At 42.7% G+C, this 23,291-nt stretch overlaps 1 protein-coding gene across 1 annotated transcript in view; it reads right to left on the minus strand.

Moving 5' to 3' along the window:
• Positions 1–21,411, minus strand: part of slc39a10 (solute carrier family 39 member 10) — a 31,733-nt gene extending 10,322 nt beyond the window's left edge. The window contains exons 1-5 of the mRNA XM_060039429.1: positions 21,292–21,411; positions 11,787–11,868; positions 10,833–10,863; positions 5,902–7,179; positions 5,165–5,336 (exon numbers count right to left, since the gene is read on the minus strand). Of these exons, the coding sequence (XP_059895412.1) occupies positions 5,165–5,336; positions 5,902–7,179; positions 10,833–10,835 (1,453 nt within the window). The 5' untranslated portion in view covers positions 10,836–10,863; positions 11,787–11,868; positions 21,292–21,411. The remainder of the gene's footprint in view (positions 1–5,164; positions 5,337–5,901; positions 7,180–10,832; positions 10,864–11,786; positions 11,869–21,291) is intronic.
• Positions 21,412–23,291: the final 1,880 nt, after the last annotated feature.

The following is a 23,291-nucleotide window of genomic DNA, read 5'->3' on the forward strand; positions in this document are numbered from 1 at the left end:
AAAAAGAAAAGAATTGTAGTGCATTGATGAATCGATATATACCCAGCCCTAGTTAGGAAGCAGGCGAAGGCATCTCAAGTCTCTCATGGCTGCAGAGAGCCCCAGAGTTAACTAAACTGGTTTAAAGCAGCAGGCACAATGTGCAGTTCATATATCAACACCGCAGTCCCTGAGAATCTATTCCACCTGTGAGTCCTTGAGATGACACATCATATATACTTCGTACATATTATGGATGAAGAAAGGAGTGCAGCGCGACACTAGGAGCATCTCTCTCGCATCATTTTTCATTCAGGGCTGAGGACATAAGAGCCAAGAATATAATTTGAAAGACCAAAAAAAGAAAATAAATCATACGAGTCATTTAAATTGTCGGTGTGCTGTTTTGGAAGGACATGCACTTTGCAGTCGGGAGGCATAACCAAAGAAGAAGAGAAAAGTTTATAGCAGCAGTTACAGGGGACAAGACGTTTAATGTAGTATGAAATTCAATGTCACGTAAGAACCGGCGGTCGGCTTGCTAAACAGACACTGGGCCATTCATTGCTGACACTCAGATATGGCAGTAACCATCAGCTGAACGGAGAAGCCAGGCAGAGATACAGTGAGGAAGAGAGAAAGAGCTGGACAAGAGTGTGCTTGCCATGCTCATCTTAGAGGCAATTTAATTCAGCAATGCATTCTGGGTAGCCTCCCTGTTGGCACTTACGCCAATTTAACTGCTGTGTGCTGTGATCATGGTGCAGAGATGATGCTGTCCTTGTTGACATGCTGGTTGTCCCAATAGCACAATATAATTATTTATCCAAGCCTACGTTTAGCGACTTTGCAGTACAATACACAGCAGCTGGGGTCTGGTAAAAATATATATTTACAGTGATGGACTACTGGCTCTTGGAACATAACATACCCTGCTGTATTCTCTACACCCCAACCACATTTCTTGTCAGGGAAATTATAATACCGTTATATTCATCAGCGTAGTTTGTACTTAATCAAAGTCCTAGACACCGGAGCTTTAGAGACCTGAACACCAGAATAAGAGTTTACGTAGATCACCTGCTAGGCTACGTAGGAGGGGGGAAAATCAACTCCACCAATTAAATCAGCTTTAAGGAAAACGATTGACTGAAACAAGATGAATTCACTTTTTGCTAAATAAACAGCAGAATTGAAAGCAAAATCCCCAAACTATGACACGGCGATACAAGAGAACCGTAATGCATAAAGCAGATGACGCCAACTTCTTTCACTGAATAAACTCAAAGAAGGGAGAAAAATACATAAAAACAAAATAGATTAGACATCAATTCAGACAGTCTACATGTGTCCAACAGCGCAGGCTGGCTGAGGAAGCCCTCCCCAACTCATTAAGTGAAGCCCAGGTGCTTGGGGGCGAGCACAGAGTGATGTTTGAATGAGTACTAGTGGAGGGATTTGATCAAGCTGTTGCTGTCCTCCTAAAAACAGCTGGAGGATTAAACATCATCCCCTTGTGGATGTCCGTCGGACAGATAAAAAAGAAGAGCTAGTCCACTTGGAAAACAGAAGGCTTGTCTGGCCTCCTGCAGGGGCTAGGCTAACAAAACAGACAGGGCTCCATGCTGAAGTGGTAATTACACAGCCATTAGCCATTAGCGTTGGTAAGCCTGGGTGCTAACCCTGGTGCTGTGATGGCTTTGCATGGAGCCGTAAGGGACGCAAATACGGGACTGCAGGAGTATTCAATGCAAGCCGTTTTCCCTCAAGATCAAATGAGAATCCTCCAAAAGTTCAGAATTTATGAAGAGCGCCTTGGCAAGAATTCCTTTTCAGATAGGAGTGGATGAGTGAATGATCACACAGCCCAAAACATGTCATTACATTTTATTTAATCTGCCTAGGGGTTCAAACACCCAATCAGAATAAGATTTTTATGTGCAGTTCATGGAGTACTTTATTATTTAGGATGAATTGTGTGTGGTCTCAGAACAGCCATACTAGAAGTATGATACAACAATAACACAGTGCTTATGAGCAAATCCACAGTTCCACTTTCTGCTCCGGTCTGTCACGACTCAAGTAAAGATCCCCAGCTAGGGACCAAGGATTAAATTAATTATCTCATTGCGTCTGGATGTGTCACATCACAGCACTCATGTTGTCATTACGCCTCAGTGGTGCATCCATTCACCCCCCACAACGTGTTCCTCAGTGAACGCCTGAGCAGCTTCTCATTTGGAGGCGCTCAGTGCTTGGGTTTACAGGATGCTGTAAATCACGAGTAGTATTCTCTCAAATCACTGCAATTCATCTACTCCTCGGTGTCATTACCCCAGCAGCACCAACAGTGGGTGGTGGTAAGGGGGGTTTTCGGGGTAGCCAGGGACTGTGCAAAGGGAGAAGAGACGCGTGGTGGCTATATGTGTGTGTGTGTGTGTGTATCCTTTCCAATTAGCAACCACTGGAAGCGCTGGTTCAAAAAACGGGCCATTGTGGTCGCTTAGCTTTCCTAATTGGTAAGAAAAAGAAAGACAGAAAGAAGGAAAGACAGAAAGACAGAGAAAAGAAAGATTGTGATGGGGGGGCGAGATAGTGGGATATAGGCCCGCGAGACACCAACAGGAACGGTTTTATGAGCTCCCCCATGGAAGTCATCAGGGGGTAAATGATAGGTAGCTTCTCGACTCGCAGTACCCCCGTGGTTGTGCTGCGATGCATTGTGGGAACACACGCTGAGCCTCGGCTCCTCTGCTAACGAGAAGGCGCCGCTGCTGCTGCTGCCCTTTCCCAATGTTTTCAAGCCATTCTTCCTCTTTGGCAGAGATTTTATGGGTGCTTAAGTGGAGCAGTGCATGTAATCTGGGTGTGGGTTTGTGTGTGTGCGCGCGCGTGCGTTCGTGTGTGTGTGTGCGTGTGTGATAATTAAAGCTGTTTGAACCCATGGAGTTTGGTAGTTTCTCCATTCTTTCCCTGGAACTTTTCCACCCAGCAGCTGGTGAAAAAGGCTCATTTAGTTGATGGTGCAGAGCACTGGAGTCTAGTCTATTAAAGATGTGGCGATGTGACCCCCACCAAGCGCTGGAGGTTATTCCTATGAATCATACACATTGATGAGACCAATTAACGAGAGCGGGAAAACATGACAGACTTAAAAATGTACAAATAAATCCCCACCGATTTTCAGTGGAAGCCACTGCTTCTCCGCCGCCATTGGCCGATACAGTGGTAGTGGAGAAGAAACATTTGTTGGCGCCAGACTAATCAAAGTCCCTCATTAGAACCACTCAAGGGGAAAATTTGAAAACGTGACCCTACCTTTGGAGGTTCACTTGAAAGTAATCGCAAAAAATAAAGTGATGGTCTACAAATATTATTTTGCGATGCCTAAACGGTTACTCTGAAACTCTAGCCGCCGCTCCGAATAACAATAATTCTAGTTGGGGGTAGCTGCAAACAGGAAGGCTGTGTCCATCCAGTCTTGGCCGTATACATAATACACACACAATGAGCTCTGTTTCGTCACAAACGACATAAACAAGCCATGCACTCCTTAACAAAGATTTGAAGTTTAAGTCCAATTTGCCATTGGATGAAACACCCGTTGTAGGGAGGGGCCGATGGTCGATTCTATCAACAATCGACGATAGATGGATTCCATCGTCGATCGTCTGAAGTTGCCGATGAAATGCATATTTTTTTTGTGATTGTTTTTTTAATTGCCAGAAAAACAGCGCTGCGGTGTGCTGTGTGTGGTGGCTTATTTTACAGCTTAAAAAGCCCCCGCAAATTGTAATTGGTTTGAACAAAGGTAAACGGTTGAACAATTAATTGGTTATGATGTTTTGAATTGTCAGAGGTTGACCAGACGGCTTCAATGAAACCAACTGAAAGTAGTAGAAAGGAGTAGTTGCATCCGGCGTTACATGAAACGGTGATATTGACGACCCCCTTGATAATAGTCTTTAAGAAAAAAAGAGAAAATAAACAGAAAATTTATAATGTAATAAATCAGCTTAAAAATAAGTGAATGAGCGGAGCGGAGTTAGTTGCATCCGGCGTTCCATGAAACGGTGATATTGACAACCACACGACCCCCCCCCCCCCCCCCCCGCCCCAGGTTACACTATTGAGATACAACGACTGTGACATCATGGTCATCAACTACAAGTAGTATAATCTGTCGAGTCGTGTGAAAGTTTATAGTTTTTCAGACATTTCAGGAGCGGTTTGTTGGATACAACACATTCTTATTTCATACAAAACGGTCCCCAGCACCTGCACACAACGGTTCCCTGCGAGCAACGACTACCACACCCATTTTGAAATAATGATGTTTTGAGACGCCTCCAAATGCTCCTCTGTTCCAGTGGTAGGTTTAAATGTCTTGTCAAAAGGGGATACAGGCAAGAATGCACCGCCAGGAGAAAGAGAGAATCCATTTCTTTTCCTACTGGGCCATTGAATGAAAGGAGGAAATCTTGTGAAAGCAAGTGAAACTCACACTCTATATTTAACTACGGCACAAATATCTATGGGGAATTAAAATGCATTTGCTAGTTTCGAAAGCCTTAAAAATCAGGGCTCTCAGAATGAGCACACTGATGTAGACTGTGTTATCGTGTTTACAGTGGCGACTTTATAGGCTACAGGCAGTTGGTAGAGACGGCCTTGGCCCCGAAAGGGCAACAGTTGAAAACACAGAAGGGGACGAAAGACAGAACAGCAAACTAAAGAACAGCACCCAGATCATGAGACCGCCTTGCAGCTCCTGGCAATACACAAAAAAGTAAATCATGACGCTGCATCCCTGACCCCAGATCTAGTAACATAACAACCCCAAGTCATGGGGTTGTGGGCTTGTGGTTGCAAAGCCAGACCAGGCTTGTTTGTAAACATTTATGATGTATTCATGCGCCTGAAGTCAGGCAGAAGGCATGAAAGCATGATCAACAAGCGATTGCCTATTCATTGGATAGTATAATTTTCATCAGTTAAATTTCTATCAAGTTAATTGAATTAAGTATGAAATCAACAGGGATAGTTACGTTGGCAAAATTGTGGGTCTGATGGCCTGATGAAAAAAAAAAGAGCATGCTGCAGACAATAGTGATCAAACACGATTCCTTTCGGTTGAACAACCTGACCTTTAGAAAGTGGCGTCCGAGATATGTAGGCTACTTACCAGAGTTACCGATGTCTTTCTGCTCCACCTCCAGCTGGTGGAAGTGGCGGATGCAGAGCCGGCTGTCTATCTGGTAGAGCAAGGCGGGGCACAGGTAGGTAAACTGGGCCTGGGAGATCTGAGAGTCTGGGTTCAGACCGTAGTACCTCAGCAGCTGGGTCAGGTTCAGACACTACAGGAGGAAATGGAACACAATAAATCACTGCTATGGCTATTGAGCTACTGAGCGGACCCTCTCTGTGTGAGTTCCACTATATTATCATACTCAAAAGAAAGTCCAAGTGGTTCAAATATAATATGTTTTGTTATAATAACCTAAAACCTAGGGAAAAATAATGAATAATGAATAGCCCAGCGTAAACTTGTTTTAAGATAACAAGTCTCTGGATATCGCAATTAACATTAAGAAAAAGTTTCACTTTAATACATTTTTATTAGGCCACTGGGTAGGCATCCAACAATGCCTCGCCAACCCTCATTAACAATAGATACATTCATAGTTCATTGAGACATAGGAAAACATTGGAGAGTCAATTGCGTTAATCATAATAACACATCTGCAATAAATAATCGAGTATTTAGGTTGTGTGAATTGATTCATCAACTAAAACCCACTTAATTTACCCGCTCCTGGCCAAATGCTGGCCAAGCCGTCTCATAAAAAAAAGAATTAGGAGCATCTAAAAATAGAGATTATTCCCCTCAAAATCCAAACTATACACGGCACATGGGCTTACCTCTTCGTGATGGTGAGCCACTCCCCTTAAATTACCAGGACCTGATGGAGCCGAGGGAGTTGGGGGGAGAGGCCCCCCCGGTGCTTCCCTCTTCCGTTTCCTGCCCGGACTGTGGTCGTGGTCGTGGTCGTGGCTGTGGTCGTGGTCGTGACTGTGGTCGTGCTCCTGCTCATGATTGTGTTCAAGGTTGTGTTCTCGGTCGTGGTTGTGTTTCTGTTCATGGTTTCGGTGCTGCTTGCCGCTGCCCTGCTCCCCCGGTAGAGCGGAGGAGGCGGTTCTGTTCCGAGCCCGCTGCCCTCGGTCCCTGGTGGTCTTCCGGGGCCGCTTGGTCCGGCTCTCTGCCGCTGCGGCGGTCGGCGGCTCGGACTCTGGGGACGTAGCCTCCGGGAGATGCTGCTGGGGGGCTACGGGGGGCGCCGTCTGGGCTGTGGGGAGCTGCTCTGGGTGGGTGGATGAAATGTCGGTGGTGGATAGTGTTTGCTGTGGGGGGTCATGATCGTGGTCGTCGAGCTGTCGGGAGACGTCTGCCCTACTGACAGGCATCGCCCCGTGAACGTGCTCCTTGTCGGGGCCGTGAGCGTGGCCATGGCCGTGCTTGTGCGCGTGGCCCTTGGGGTGGCCGGCTGAGTGTTTATGCTGGTCTTGTACCTCGTGGGCGTGGTCTGGGTCCTTGTCCTGGTCGTGCGTGTGGTTATGGTCCTGCAGTGGGCCGCCGTCGGCCGTCGGACTGGCCTCGCTGTCCTGCTTGCTGCACTTTATTGTCGCCCTTTCAGTGTGGGGGTGATGGTGACCGGCCTTTCCATGGTGGTGGCCGTCTGTGGGGAAATGAGAGTGAAGCCCCTCCTGCACGTCCAGCATGTCCAGGTGGGCGACATGATCGTGGCCTAGTTCCTCGTGCTCGGCGCCCACCACCTTCACCTCGCCAAGGCCCAGGCTGACTAGCAGGGTCTGGAAGCCCTGAAAGTCCAGCCGGCCCATTTTGCCGTAGCGCTTGAATAGCTGCTGGACGTAGAAGTGCTGCTCCTCCGCTAGCATGGACGCGGTGACCTGGCTGGACTTGGGGGACGGAGTGGCGGCTCCGCCCACGTACGGGGCCTGGGAGATCTGCAGGTCGTTGTGGACGTGGCCGTGGCCGTGGCCGTGGCCATCGCCTTGTGGATGCTCGCCGTGCTGGCCCTCCTCGTGACAGTGGACGCACTGGAACAGGAACGTGAGGACACACAGGAAGCAGAACTTGGTGTGCACATGGACACGCATTGTTCCTTCACTTCTGGTCCCCTGTGGGCAAGACAAAACAAGTGTTATTTTTCATAAAGGAAGTTTACATTCCTAAAGCATACAGTGAGAGGAGAATTGAATGGGCTTCAGAGAACAAAAAATGTGTGACTTGTGAGTGAGTAGCCCGGGGAGATTGAGTTCTTCTGGTCAGGTGATTCTCAGGAGGGTAGAGAGAGAACCCCGTGGCGAAGTTTGAACAGCAAACTGTACAGTTTGAACAGCTTCATAACAGCACTGTTATGGCAACAAATGTGAACTATATAAAATTCAAGGAGGAATCAAACCTCCCCAAGAATCACAAATTATTTAACAGAAGTGAAGGCTACAGTCAAGCTGTAATAGTTTTGGCTCAAGGGTTAAGAGAAAATATTTATAAATATTATATAAAAAATACACAAAACTAGAATTTAAGTCCTTTTAAACACACGACAAAGTGTCTGTCCAAATTAGCATGAATAGAGTTTAGCAGTTTAGCATGAGCTTAGCTAGCAGGTAACAAGGATCAGACAGTATCCCTGGCATATTGGTGGGAGACTATGATTTGTCAGCCATCTTCACTACGCCCACGCTGCATAGCCACTCATAGTTTGCCTGTCATACCATAAACGACAGACTCTTAAGACTTAACCGTCCAAACCACGCTGACAACTCATTCGACAACCAACTTCTCAGGGGGTTATACTGCAGACACTATTTTTGCTGAGAAAAGGGCTGAAGCCAGGAATATGGTCTAGGGAAGGGAAGTATACGAAGAGGATATTATCCCCAAGGGCAGGGAGAAATCTCCTTCAGTAACCGAAGCATCTTGAATTCAATTTGAATATAATATTCCATGATATCTATTTACTCTTCAGCAAGATTCAGTAAATATAATACTTGTTAATAATAAGACGAATAATACGTCAAATGATATATCGGAATGGGTCTAGGGCAGGGGTCTCAAACTCGCGGCCCGCGGGACGATATTTTGTGGCCCCCTACTTGATATCAAAGTTAAGTTTTAGTGCGGCCCGCACGTTTTAATTTATTTATTTATTTTTGTCGAGTCGCTGCGCTTGCCCATTGGCAAGCGCCCATTGTGTGTGTGTGTGTGTGTGTGTGTGTGTGTGTGTGTGTGTGTGTGTGTGTGTGTGTGTGTGTGTGTGTGTGTGTGTGTGTGTGTGTGTGTGTGTGTCCAGTGGGAGAGGAAATATCGACGTGTGAAAGAGTGTTTTGTATCAAGTTGAGGCCGACACATATCAATCGAAATTTATATATCATAAGTTACACAGGTATTAAAAAAAAATTAGGGTTGAAATCGGGCTCGGGCTCATAATTACAGTTAATGTGTCGGGCCGGGCCGGGCTCGTACTGAACGTGCACGGGCCGGGTCGGGCTTCACACACACACACACACACACACACACACACACACACACACACACACACACACACACACACACACACACACACACACACACACACACACACACACACACACACACACACACACACACACACACCAACGTTTGCGGTGAAAAATGCTTCTGCACATTTCACCCCGTCTTCGCAAGGTTGTTGGGCGCAGCAAGCTTTATAAAAAAAAAAATATATATATATATATATATAAAGCTCTGCATGGGCCCTGCAGAAGCTGTGTGAGAGGAAGCGCTGCCAGGTCTCTGGCAGTAAGGAGTAGGCAAGAAAAGCCATATGTTCAGAAGGACACTTCATGTTCCGAAGAAGGTTCATGTTTTAAAGTCGTTCATGTTCAAAAGAGCCATTCATGTTCAAAAAAACATTCATGTTACAGAACTGTTAATAGTAAAGCTTAAGAAGACTGGATATTTGTGGAAAACTTGATGCAGCCCAGCCTCACCCAGAATCTGCCTCCAGCGGCCCCCAGGTAAATTGAGTTTGAGACCCCTGGTCTAGGGCCTATTTTCTTCTTTGATTGGATTTAGATTACTTGTAAACTTAAAGCATTATCATAACAGTTCGATTTTAGGTAAATACAATGTTGCTGAAAGATTGAAAGTGTACGAACACATTTTCCAAATTGTTTGACTTGCTTAATACTCCGAAACTCTCAGCAGGGAGTCAAACACCCTAACCACTTGACTACCTTGCATAGCAACCTCAGGCATTGATTACATATATATCCTCCTCACAGATGTCAAGAAGAGTAAGAAGATCTGGTTCCATACATTAAGGGGGAGATTCAAAACAACCCCACTCCAACCAACTGATATTGCTTTGATTTACCTGCAATTGAAAGGCAGCTTGACATTTTAGACCATCGTAGGGAGTTAAACGCACAAATAAATAATATCGTAATCAATTACTACCGACTTCCATGAGGAGTATATATGCTAATGAACTCTAAGCGAGGCCCTTGTGTATTTCCAGCGAGCTGACGTTATCACGCAAACAAAATCACAGACAATCAGCAGGAACAATTAGCTCTCTTCGGACGGCTCCATCTCGCACAAAACAATTATCACAAGATTGCATGAACACATTTGAAAACAATCCCAGTACATGATATAATCGGATGGGCTTTTTGATAATCAACCTGAAGGGTATAATCAATCTTAAGTCTATTTGAGCCTCCAACTCATATAATCGAAGAGCAAAAAAACTAAAATAAATACAGCATACAACAGCAGTGGCAAAAAAAATTACCATTCACTTCTGAACAAATCTGAGCCGGTCAGGACTGTATAGAACATCAGCATTCTGGTATGAATCGTCCTTGAGGAACAAGGGACTGGGGTTACTTACCACCGTTTGCTCTTCTCTGGTGAAAGAGTGGTGTTTGAAATTGAGGTAAGTCAAGGAGCGTGAAGTGGTGTCTCTGGGTTGCAGACATTAAGTAGTGTGACAAGCTTGCTGACTTCGTGGCTGCAGAAAACACACTGTGTTTATAAACATGAGCCACAAGTGACCTTTGAACCCCGGAGCAGATAGGGACGGGGCAAGAATGGAACCTTTTTGAAAGCACACACCCTCTTCCCCGACGCCGGGCCAAGGTTTACTGAATAAAGCCTTTGTTTATGCTTATGACATTTGAGGTGAACAGAATAATCATTATATGCCTGTTTTTATTGTGAGAACCTTTCTGGGTAAAACATAATGTTGACTAGCTTTTTAACATTTGTATGTTCTCTTTTTTGCATGTCATATGGTCAGAGTAAATAGGTGAGCTGAATCTATCATAAGTCCCATAGTCACTTTGTTTGTAAGACAAATAAAGTGTTTCTTAAATAGCAACTAAACGATCATTCGTAGCCTGTGCCTTGTTATTAATTTGCCCCACAGGCACGGAAGTAATGACACAGCCATTTACTTGGTGGGATTGCAAGGGTCTATCTGTGCACGGTGGGTTTGAACTAATGTGTTGGGTAATTGAACCAGACAGGCTGACCGGTGCACTGATCCGGACACACTGTCTGACATCAACACCACCACTACCTCTTAATAATCCCTGCTTGTTCTGGTCTCATGACAATGTTGGAAATGTGCAAAACCCTGTGATGTTGACGTTTACTTGGCCGTTCATATCCCACCGCCGATGGGAAAGCTCTGCCATTTTCCAACAGCAGTACCGACTGAAGTTATGAAATATACAGTATATATTTCTTAATTACCTGAAATATTGAATCTTTGACTCACCATAATATTAGGCTCCCTCCTTCTGACTTATCTGTGGATTCAAAATAAATAAATAAAATAGTTTATGTTTACTTTGGTTCAAGGTTTCCCCTTGAGTCACTCATCATAATGGTCACATTGTAATGCTAACCTTCAGCTTAAGATAGATAGATGGATAGATGGCTAGAGGGATAGATGGATAGATGGATCGATGGATATATATAGCGATGCGTTTGTCTTTTGTACACAGTTGCCCCAAAGAGCAAAGGTTCATTGAATTTATCTTTCAAAGGATGATCATTCAATTTAAAATATGATGAAATGAAAAAAAGAACTTGAAAGTGGTCTATACAGTAGATCTCTTTCAAGAGAGGCACCACATTTGTCTACACCAAGTTTTACCACATAAGTTAATCATTTACCATTTGGCACACCATTTTTGAATCCCTGCAGCCCAAAATTAACAAATGATGTGCCAATCCTATCGTCAAGTAAGTGATTCAAGCATGGTGATTTAAAAAGGTCTAATGTGTAGTGTCTGTTAATAATATGCAGTTGGGCATGGGGAAAACCCATAACAGAACGTCACCTAAACTGTTTCCTGCTCATCTGTAGAGATGTTCAGTGGCTGGAGTTGAGACCAGCTAATCCAGTTAAATAAGTATGCTGTTCAACAACACGTATGTGACACGCAGACACACAATTGTAAAGCTAGGGTAGGCAATTTTTTTAGAAGCAATTATGTACGTAACTGTTGAAAGTTACGAACATGGACTCTTGGATTTGTTTTGGTTGGACACTTTCAAAAGCTAGCGTTCTCTTCCTCGTTTATCCAAGTAGCCTACCCTAGCTTTACCTGCAATACACGATTGAATCATAGAAACGCACAAATATTGGGCAAAATGAAAAAAAAATTCTGAGTGTACAATATTAAACCAGGAAATAACAAGGGTGTACATTGTGGTGGTGTCTTACCGTAGCACTGATTTTCCTCACCTCGCCTCAGTCCTTGTGCTCATAGGAGGTCTTCAACTCAATACAAACGGACACACTTGAGCTGCCAAAGAGGAAAGACAGGGGAACTGATTAAATCAATAACAAGTACTTCATGGATAATCCTCATTATTTACCTTTGGACCTTACTGATGCAATAAAAGGCTACAAATGGTAAAATGGAATAAAAGTATCTTGTAGCGCCACTGAAATTCTCCAAAGCATTGACTAAATAATGAACTAAACTAAGTTACATAATATTTTAACCCATTTTTTATTATCAATTAAATTAAAAAAACGTACTCTGATGATTGTAATTTCCCATAATGCATTAGGCATGGCAAGGTTAGGATGCAGGGCCAGGAATACCATCATTGGAAACAATCAGCAAAAAAACGTCCTTAAGAGAAGCACCGCATTGAAATCACTGATGTCCACTCTCATGACCGCTACAAGAACTTCTCTAATCAAAAGGGACCCTGTACTTCCTCCAGTTACTCCTTTAAAGATACAACACAAGAGAAGTAGGGTGGACTCAGACCCTTAAGCCTCCTCATGTGATTCTCACATGGAAATTCCTCTTCCAAGGCCAGAGTCTAATGGAGTAAGGAAGCTAGTGAGGCATCTCAACCGCCTCAGTCAGATAACCGCCATTCAGAAAGAACCTACTCAAAGTAAATGATTAGTGCTAGAAGATAAACAAGCAACAAGAATTCAATCAAAGCATGGGGGGGGTGGGGAGCACAGTCTCCGGATGAACAGCATATTCATCTTAAACTATAGAAGTAGGGGCTGCAACTAATTCTTGAAATTGTTAATCTAGTGGTAATGTTGGTGAGGATGGTCCTTAAAAATGGAAAAGGTGTATGAAGTGAGGTGGATAAAGAGCCCAACAACTTAAAGCTGAGGTAGGCAATTTGTAGAAACAAGCCCGAGGAAGGTAGATTTTGAAAGTATCCAACCGAAAACATTCCACCCCTCTCGGCTGGCCTCCCTCCAAAAGCAACCCCCCAAAATATGACATAGGGATGACCTTTTGAAATAGGGATGGGTACCTTAACATTAGGGCTGAACGAAATCAAATTCAAATCAAAATCGCAATGAAACAGAACACGATATGCAAATCGCAAAGGCTGTGATTAAACCGTTGCAGACTGGAGATCAGTAAGATTTATATTTATTTTACAATTCAATAGTTAAATAAAGATGTTATATCAATTCATCTAAACACATCGGCCTGGCCCAAAGGAAAAAGCAGTTTATATGTTGACTACTTCCAGTGTTGTGTTGGTCATACTAAAGAATGATTTATTGCTATTTTAGTGAATAATACAGAACAAAAGGAAGTTAATACATTAAAAAAATCGCAATCGCAATATTTTTCAAAATAATCGCAATTTGATTATTTCCCCAAATCATTCAGCCCAAATGGGCCCCAGAGCTAAATGATTAAAGACCAAAGTATCGATAAGCTCCAACATACCCAGTGCGGTTCAAGACGAAGAAATTAGGGAAAAATATTTTCTATTGATTTAGGCTAAAACGAAAGGAAGCCTAACATGGAAGCCTTACATACCTACGAAAACTAAAGCAATGGTTGGTTGTTCTTCATTTGTATTCAAAATAACAGATGCCGTTAAAGAACTGGATTGATGAGCATAACTAAATATTTTTGATAAAATTTAGCAAGACCTGTACCTGAAACTCAGGTCATGCTCAATGAACGAATGAAAAGAGTGTGCGTGCAGGTAACCATGTAGGTAGGAAGACAGGCCGGTAGACCGTCCAACCTTTCATTTTGAGTTTTTGTCACTGAATTATTACAAGCCTTCAACGGCTATTTATTTATTTTATCAGAGGTTTTATTTATTTTAGGCTGCTGAGATAATTTCAACAAATATAACAAAAAAAGTTATTCTCTATTATTATTCTGTTATTCTAAATTAAATTGCCTACCCTAGCTTTTAGTAGTCTGTTTTTTTAAATTATGGGAAAATAGGAAAGCAACCAAATAAACACATCTGTATTTCTAAAAGCTATACTATAAGCAGCAAAGAAGGCTAATGGTTTCAGCAGCATTTTCATTATTTAGTATTTAGTACATTACTTTGAACAGACTGGTAGGTCCATAATGAATACGATGGCGTATATGCTCCAGAATGCATTGATTAAAACAGATCAAATAGCGTGGGTAGGAGGTGCTTTAGGTGCGTCGAGAGTACGATTCTTGTAATCAATAGAGTTAAGGGCTTTTGTATTTGTCCACCAAGTTAAATTTATTGAAGTTAGTTATAATAACCACCAAACACAATTTGATTACTCATTAGTAGTTCCAGTCGACGAATGCTGACGTCCAAAGAGAGTGGAGGCACTCATGCCAATCTCTTATATACAGTCTGATGTTAATTGTTCTTTAATAATATTTTTGCTATTTAACAGCTACAACAGGCCCAATTGAAGAAGTCCTGTCCATGATTCCACTTAAGTCATATGCTTGTTATGTTTAAATTTGACTTTTTAACCATTGACATTTTTGTTGATTTTTCTTTACTCTTAATTACTTTTTAAAGTTACTTTGAGTATCCTGGAAGTGCCATTTAAATTAATTAATTATGATACGATTGATTTTTGTCATCTGCACGTATTATTGAATCGATATCGAAGCAATTGGATCAACATCAAATTGATATCGAATCGAATCAACACCTAAAGAATCAAATTGAATTGAATTGTGAGGTACCTGGCCATACCCAGCCCTCGTAAGCTGCATACAACATAGTGAACAGGACATCTGCTCAAAAAGCGACGCGGTCTTGCAGACAACGGTGCACTTCAATCCATGGTTTGCGAGTAACTAGGCTTCTGGTTGCAACCATGACACCCCTACACACAGAGCCAAAACCTCTGCAAGTGTCTTACCCGGTCAAATGAGTCCTTTCACCTCAACGACGGCCGTGCGATGGTCTAGTCCTCTATAGGGCCCTCACCGGGAGGGGTCATTCAGCTACCTGACAGACCACAGATCAGGGGTTGGCTGGACTGAGCACTGCAGCTGGTGCAGAAAAGGACAGTGTGAGAACACTGGGGCAGGCTACAGGTGCCTGGCTGATGCTCAGACTCAGACCACGTTAATCATGGCAAGAAGAAAAAGGCAGCAAGGCTGAGGAAAAGGTAACTGCTATTAAAAGGACATTATAATTCATCCAGAACCCATGAAGCCTCAGTCATACACAACATTGATCAAACAACCACAAAACAAAGGCAGGGTCCTCTGTGTCAATTAGCGTCTTTTAAGGTAATCCAAAGACTAAGGGGTTGGATGTGTTCTTGGGGCAGTCTGGCTGTATTTGAGCGGTAGGGGTGGGCCTAGATGCATGTTTGCGTATGCTTAAGTGAGTCGCTGTGCATTAAAAAGGTGATAATACCGCAAAGACTAGCCTGCAAATAATGTAAAAAGGTTAAAGGTTTGATACCAAAAAACAGATGTACAAACATTGGGGCGAACCCACCGGTAGTCTAACAGCAGGAGAATTAAAGTTAACAGAAGGTAAAGGAGTGGGGTGGAATCCCTAATCTGGGCCAGACTTTAACGCCTGTCCACTCTATGTGTTCACTGCCCGGAGAGTCCTTTGGAAGTCGGGCGTCCAACCGGGTGAGCCTTTCAGACAAATCCGCACAATGGGGCTAATTAAGAAAACACAGACTTTGAAAAAAAATCTAAATTATGATTCCCAGTCTTATCTGATAATTGGCAGGTACACTGTAAAAATTAAGCCACAAGGAGATTTATGAGCCATGAGTGGAATTAAACCTGATAGAAAACGGTTCTTGGTCTTTGGCTCTCTTTGCTGACCGTAGACCATTGTCGTCAAAACCGTAAAACCTATTGTGGTTTCTGTGTCCGGTATGCTCATGTATTCCAACAATAAACAACCAAGGGCGTTTAAATCTGCTGAACATATAGGCGTGGGTTAATGCCCTCAGTAAATACGCTTATTCCGGATTTGAAACGAACAAAACAAACGTTTCACGAAAAGGCTAATCGAGACCATGGGTTTTAATCGAGGAAATGTGGCCCCAAGTCCTGTTATGTCACATACCCCCACGTGAAGCATTCAACAGTGTTATCCCAGTATCCCAGTCTGCCTCTAAAAAAGAAAAACACCAAGTACTGGGCCAGTGAATTCCATTGAATAAGGTGTACTTTACTTTAAGGTTTAAGATTAGAAGCCTTCAAATGTTTAGGTGAGCAAGTTGTTTTGCATATCCTTACAAGGATATATTTGTATCCTGTGAGCATTAAATTAACAGCAGGGTCTGTAACCTTTAAAGAAATGGCCAAAGACAAACAGTGTCAGCATTTGGACCTCAGAATACAAAAACATTGATATGAATATATTGTTCAAAACAAAAGCAACCCGAGCCCTAATACTTGTAGTATTAATGCATTTCAGTGCTACCTCAGAAAATAAGAAAAGAAAAACAGGCTATAGCTAGTTACATTATGTAATGTATTGTATATGTTGGATAATCTTTTCTAGTTCTGTCAAAATAAAAAAGCCAACTCTAGGAAGAATTCAGGTTAAACTTAACAGTTGACTAACCAGCTTTTTAGAAGAGATAAGCCTATATGTACACCTGTGCACGGTTATAATATATTAAATCGGAATTGAATCAGGTCTCAATGTCAAATAGGCGTCAGTCCGTTGGCATAGGCTTCCTAAATCAAGTTGTTTTGGTAGTTTGTTAATAAATAAAATGTAAATCATCTACCTTAACAACCCTCTTAAACCCCACCTCAAATTACTTTGTCAAGCCTTTACTCTTGTCCTTAAACTTTGGAAGCACACTATGTACAAGAACCCACTGTAACTGAAACTTACATGTTGCCTGTACCAGTCATAGCTCCTCTTTTGAGCAGCTGTGTGCCTCAATTTGGCTTGCCTGTCCTCCTGCCCTGCAGTCTTCCTGCTTTGCTCTTAAAGATCAGAAATCATTTATATTTAAATATAACTAAATATTTTTTTATAGAGCAGCAAGAGCAATGTTTACAACAGCATATAAAAGCCATAATATCTCAAATGTGTGTAACAATAAATAAAATATTGAATATTTCTGATACTAAAATAATACTAAAATATCTACAGGCAACAGAGCACGGCTGAAATACTAACTCTTGACGTCATGTACCATGCCGGTCAATGGAGAAGTGCATAGCTGAACAGTTTTCTTGGTCATTTTCTAATCTATTTTGTTTTATCACGGTTACAAAAATAAGTATTTTTCTTTTATTTCACTCTATAGTTGTATACATGTGACAAATAAAATTCTTGAATCTTGAGAAGTCCTCAATTTAGAGAAAAAAGAGCTAAACTATGTATTTGCATTCATTCCAAAACAATGTGAACATTCCACTCCTTCTTTTCGGGGCGTCTGAGGGCCGTTTCTGAGGGACTCCAAGGGGCACTGGCGGCACGGTTTGTGTGGACGTGTGAAGCTGTCTGAGCTGCGGATAACTGCTGCGTCCGAGAGAAAGTTTAGGTTTTCGGACACGTATAACGTTGGGGACGCAATTCATATCCAACATCGCTCATCACAACGACGGTACTAAAAGGGTCTGTGGGGATTCAACAACCCCCTCTTTCCTGAGACTCTCAACCCAAAATGTATTCCAGCTTAAATAGTGGGTTCGCCGGCTCTTTAAATTGACAAGCTAACCTTATCACCCACATTATTACTTCTAAAAAACAGGTTGTCGAAGAATATACTAAAAGGCACTTCTACGTCACACAGAGAACTACCAGCTGGCGGAGCAAGAGTGGAACGTTCACAAACTGGTTGGCAGACACTGAAGTCTTATTTTAGATAGTGATAGATAGTCAAAGTGATTGTCATCACATGGTCATTGTGTGATCCATGATGTCGATGTAAGATATCTGGAAAATTGGCAGCCCTAACTAGAATCAGACTTCAGGTTTAACTTTAGATTTCCATTCTGGAAGGGTTCCCTGGTGTGAATTCCCTCATGAGCAGGGAGTCCACCATTACTAAAAACAAACCATAGGGGTTCTTAAATACACACATGATATCATGTGAATGAGCTTCGAGAATGCTTCCACTGACCCCAGGAATACTGCAGTGTTGGGGGGCGGTCGCACTTCATCAAGCTAGTCATGCTCAGGGGGGTCTGACAGGATGCTTAAAGGTCCCATGACATGCTATTTTATGTATTCTTTAATATAGGTATTAGTGGGCAACTAACACAGTATTCAAAGACGTTCCCTAAATTCAGCCGTGGTGCAGAGTTACAGCCACTCCGAGCTAGTCGCACATTGAGCTTCCCCCAAATGCGCTGTTTCGGTGGGCGTGTCAAGGAGGAGGGTGGGGGTGTGGCCCTGAGCAGCTTGCAGCCACCATGCGCTCTGTTTACAGTGGATGTATCGCAATGGCGAGCAGCACACAGCCTTTAGCCGTGTTCTGTAAATATTCTAGAACACACGGGAGTCCTGGAGCTCTATATCTAAATATTATCATATAGCCTACACAGATATCTATATCATATAATATATATTATCACGGCCAAAAGCTGTGTGAGCCGATATTATGAATCTCAAACGACCGCGTTTGGTTCTCCGACGTTCCTGGTTCTTCAACGTCCACATCAATGTGAATACACACACTGTAACGCAAGTGTTTCTTGTCGGTTCTTTGACGTGTCTTGTATTTCCACAACGAGACTGTCGTGGGGGTTATCTGAGCCATGGTTGAGAAGGAATTGGGGGAAAGGAACTTTGATTTGACTCGCTGAAGTACATGAACTGCGACATGCGACAGGTTGATGTGAAAGTGGAAGAACCAGAGACGTCGCAGAACCCGACAAAGTCGTTTGTGATTCATAATATCGTCTGGAGGCGCACACAATATGTTATATGATATAGATATCTATGTATATGATATTATTTAGATATAGAGCTCCAGGACTGTAACGCAAGTGACTCGAGACACGAGACTCGTATTGGGGGTTATCTCAGCCAAGGTTGAGAATGAATTGGGGGGAAGGAACTTTGGCTTTGACTCCCTCAAGAACATGAACCACGACATGGAGGAGAAAGGGATTGTTGGCGGCGAATGTCTCCCGCTTGAGCCCCGCTGAGGGACCACCGCCGGAGGCGGAGGTGCATAAGCGCTGCCCGGCAAAGATCCCTTTCTCCTCCTTGTCGTGGTTCATGTTCTTGAGGGAGTCAAAGCCAAAGTTCCTTCCCCCCAATTCATTCTCAACCTTGGCTGAGATAACCCCCAATACGAGTCTCGTGTCTCGAGTCACTTGCGTTACAGTCCTGGAGCTCTATATCTAAATAATATCATATAATACATAGATATCTATATCATATTGTGTGCGCCTCCGTCCAGACGATATTATGAATCACAAACGACTTTGTCGGGTTCTGCGACGTCTCTGGTTCTTCCACTTTCACATCAACCTGAAGTCGACTGAACCGCGCGCTGCCTGCGGCCGGCTGCCCGCTGCCGGGCGATGGTGCCTCGCGGCAACCGGCGGCATGTCGCAGTTCATGTACTTCAGCGAGTCAAACCAAAGTTCCTTTCCCCCAATTCCTTCTCAACCATGGCTTAGATAACCCCCACGACAGTCTCGTTGTGGAAATACAAGACACGTCAAAGAACCGACAAGAAACACTTGCGTTACAGTGTGTGCATTCACACACACACACACACATGTGGCGCTCGCACGGTCGAGTCTCATTGGCGGGCCAACGTCTCTGGGCGGGCCAGGCAGAGTAAGGGGAGGAGCTGAGATTCCTCATGACGTCATGAGCACAGATTTCCAAATCAGCGCGCTTGAGCCTCCGTTTTTTCAAAGGCGAGCAGAACAGCTAGTGCTCGTTTTACACCAAACGCAAGTTTTAGCCACTGGGGGACCATAGGCAGGCTAGGGGAACTCATATTTATGTTAGAAAACCTCATAAATTGAGATTTTCATGTCATGGGACCTTTAAAGGTTTTCAGAAGTTTGAAGTTTCAGAAGTTGTATTTTTTTTCCCTGTTTATGTACATAATTTTATGTCACAATGTTCATAGCGATTAAAGGAGTTTATTCAAGTGTGAATTTAAGATTTAAAAACAACTTATTTGCTTGATGTCTTAGAAAGTGGAGTAGAATTACTACTAACCGCTTACCACCAGTAAATACAATATAATAACCTTAACTCCATAAATTCCAAGAGAGTAAAAGAACACGTGTGCATTGGGGAAAACAGAAAGGTCCAACACTGGGTGAATCTAGCCTGGTGGGTAGAGAACCAACGAATAAACAGTCTTTTACCAGCGATACGAGACGCTTTGTAGGGCTGAACCATTTATTCCAAACAGTTGCTCCTCGAGTACATCGCTATGCCATTACTGTTCGTCAACACAACTTGACAGTGTGTGAAATTGGCCTTGAACAGGAGACACCCACTGAGGTTCCCCCAACACCCCGTCTCAGGATCTGGGACAACAGGACTCCCAGAACTATTGAATATAAGCATAGCTATAGTCACGTTGGAAGAGACATAGCATGTGAAGGCTTTATTTCTCTCCCATAATAATAATCGCTATTCCAAAGAACACGCACGGAAGCTTCGACAGTTTCAATATGGTGATATAAACCATCCGTTTTTTTAAATAAGCCTCAGAGTGTGCCATTAAGACAGAACTGACAAAGATAGTTTCCTTCTTGTTCACAATTCTCAAAGTCGTCATCATTTTGTCACACTTGACAACAAATCCAGACTTAATGGTATGGATTTAAAAACAATCCACACATAGAGTGCACATAGCAGACCAACCCACTCCGCCCACTTTAGACTCCCCGTCCTATGGTCGCTCCAGCCAAGGCTCAAACAACCAGAAAACCCTGCTAGTTTCAACCGTGCTCTTTATTTTGTATTAATTAATTGACTTAGTTAGTATCCACGGCATGTGCCACCACTGCTCTTTATGTCTCCGAGGCTCAAGCCGCACTGTAGTACACGTGGTGCTCACGATACCAAGGGGAGCTAAACGGCTAACAGCGAAGTGGGTATTAATGGTCATTCATTTAACCAGGTAGCTCTTCTGGTCAATTGGAGCACCGTAAACAGCGATCAAGCTAATAGTAAAACTAGTAAAGGCACTCCTTCTTGGTGGTGGACTTGAGCCTTTTATGAGGCAAGCCGACGCTAGCGCTGACCAGAGGAACTGTCAGAAACATAGCATAGATAGCTTCAAACTAGCTAGCTAGCTTAGACGACCCGCTGGAAACTAGCTGACAGGCTACAGAGCGACAACATTCAACATGAAGCCCCGTTTATAAACAAACTTAACACCTGAACGCCCGGTTTGGGTGGTCGGTGGTTAACGGTTTCTAACGACATGATGTAGTAAACGGCACCCGGGTCCATGTTGTGGGAGTGAATGAAAACAAATGTTTTTTTATATATATAGTTACCTCACTCGAGTGCCGTGTGCATCTCCTCTCCGCTCGGTACCAAAAAATCACAATCATCAACTCTCTTCATCCGCCCCACATGACTTGAACGTAGCACGTGCTGCGTTAAAGTCATGTGGGACGGCGGGCAAGGCAGGGGTGAGGAATGACTACTCCCATTTTTAAAACTGTTTGGTTGTAAAAATGTGTTTTCGTTTCAGATTAAAATCAGTATGCTTAATTTATTGTTCTGTATGAATGGCTCCGTTCAAGTTAACAGAAAATATAATATATAATGTGACAGCAATACAAATAATAGAAAAATAAAAAGTATATTTAAAAAAAAAAGTAAAAAGTATATTTAGTTTAAAAAATATTTAAAGTAAAAAGCATTTAATAATTAGCATAAAGGACTAACAGAGATATTGGTTGTGTTGTGATCCAAACTCGAGTCAAATCAAGGTCGACTTATTTACACTGAACGCCAGGCTTCAGCTGAGGCGTCTGCTTTTGTGTTTACATACCCATGTCGCATGAACCCGGAAAAAACCCTCCCTGTCGCCCGGTGGGGGTGAATGCTATTCAACAACACCCCTTACGAATTACAGTGCTAAATAGTTTCCAATGGCCATTAAGCCAACGATTCAGCAGTATTTTTCTGCAGGTCTTTTGTCTTTTATCATCTTCATATTAATTTCTTCCTCCTTATCTAACTATAAGTGACTTCAGAGTCTGTGCTGTAAACAGATCGTATGACGTCTATGTATTCTGACAGTCAGTTATATTATAAGTGAACATATATATCGGAGTGAGTTTTTTATTATGTTGACGATTATGATTATGATAAAATCGATACATTGAAAATACTTTGCTCAGACAGAAACAATAGGCCTACAAAGCACTATTCATTTGAAATCCTGAATATGTCCTCCAAAATCATATTTGATTGGTGTCTGAATCGTTTAAAGTTTGTAGTCTTTGATGGATGTGTAATTTATCTATCCCACTCTATTATATCATTATAGTTGTATGCATAAAGGAAAGAGAAGATTAGAAAAACTCCTCTCGGGACAACCCATTACACACCACAGGTGGTAATTCACTGACTAATGAAATTGGCAGAAACGTAAGCATTAGGGAACCGATTAAGATGGAAATCCAAAATAAGTTCAAGAACTAAAAATATAATTAAACGTGACTAATGGGACATTCATCGACTGAAAGTAAATTCTAAATAAGATAAGATCAAAAGGGCTAGACCTGGGGTTCAAAAGCATGTTGACCAAAGAGGAAGAGGATCTACAACTGGTAGTGGTAAATTGATAATGATAGGTTTGTTCTATATTAACTGTTGACTCTATCTACTGCTAATCATAACTTCTCAACTCAGGCAATGTGGGAGTGGGACAAAGGTGTACACCTATCAGCAGCTCAATAGGATACCCTGTGAAAAGTACAAAAAACATATCCAACATCATGCATAGGGTTTTGCTGACGTTGCTGCAATGCCAGGGGTACACTTGTGCAAATGCTCTGGTATTGTGATGAATTAAAGGGGTTTTGGTCTGAGGTAGTCTCACAAATAAGACGTTAGATTTATGCCTAAACTCACATATACAGACAAGCTCAGATATGGGTGAACAGGGTGTTTGCTTTCATATCATATTTGATCGACTAATCATGTTGCTAATGGTGGGGAGGTGTGTGAGCGTAATTGGCACAAATACTTGCTTGAATTGTCATTCATCAAAGGATTCAAATCAACACTGTATGCTGTCTACTGTAAAAAAAAGAAAAAAAAAAGAAGCCCTTATTGAAACTCCAGAATGCTTCGTCCACTTGTGTGATTGAGTGTTCTTCAATTTAATATCTCTGTCTTCTTTAATGTGGGAACTTGGTCGAAAGACTTTCTGGACTTTCTATAATTGGAACATGCTGATAGCTGATGATACACAGGAAATATCAAAAGACAACCTATATCCCTGTACAGTGTAACCAAAATCAGGTTTGCAGAAATATGA

Source organism: Gadus macrocephalus, chromosome 20 (genome assembly GCF_031168955.1).
Source record: "Gadus macrocephalus chromosome 20, ASM3116895v1".
NCBI lineage: Eukaryota > Metazoa > Chordata > Actinopteri > Gadiformes > Gadidae > Gadus > Gadus macrocephalus.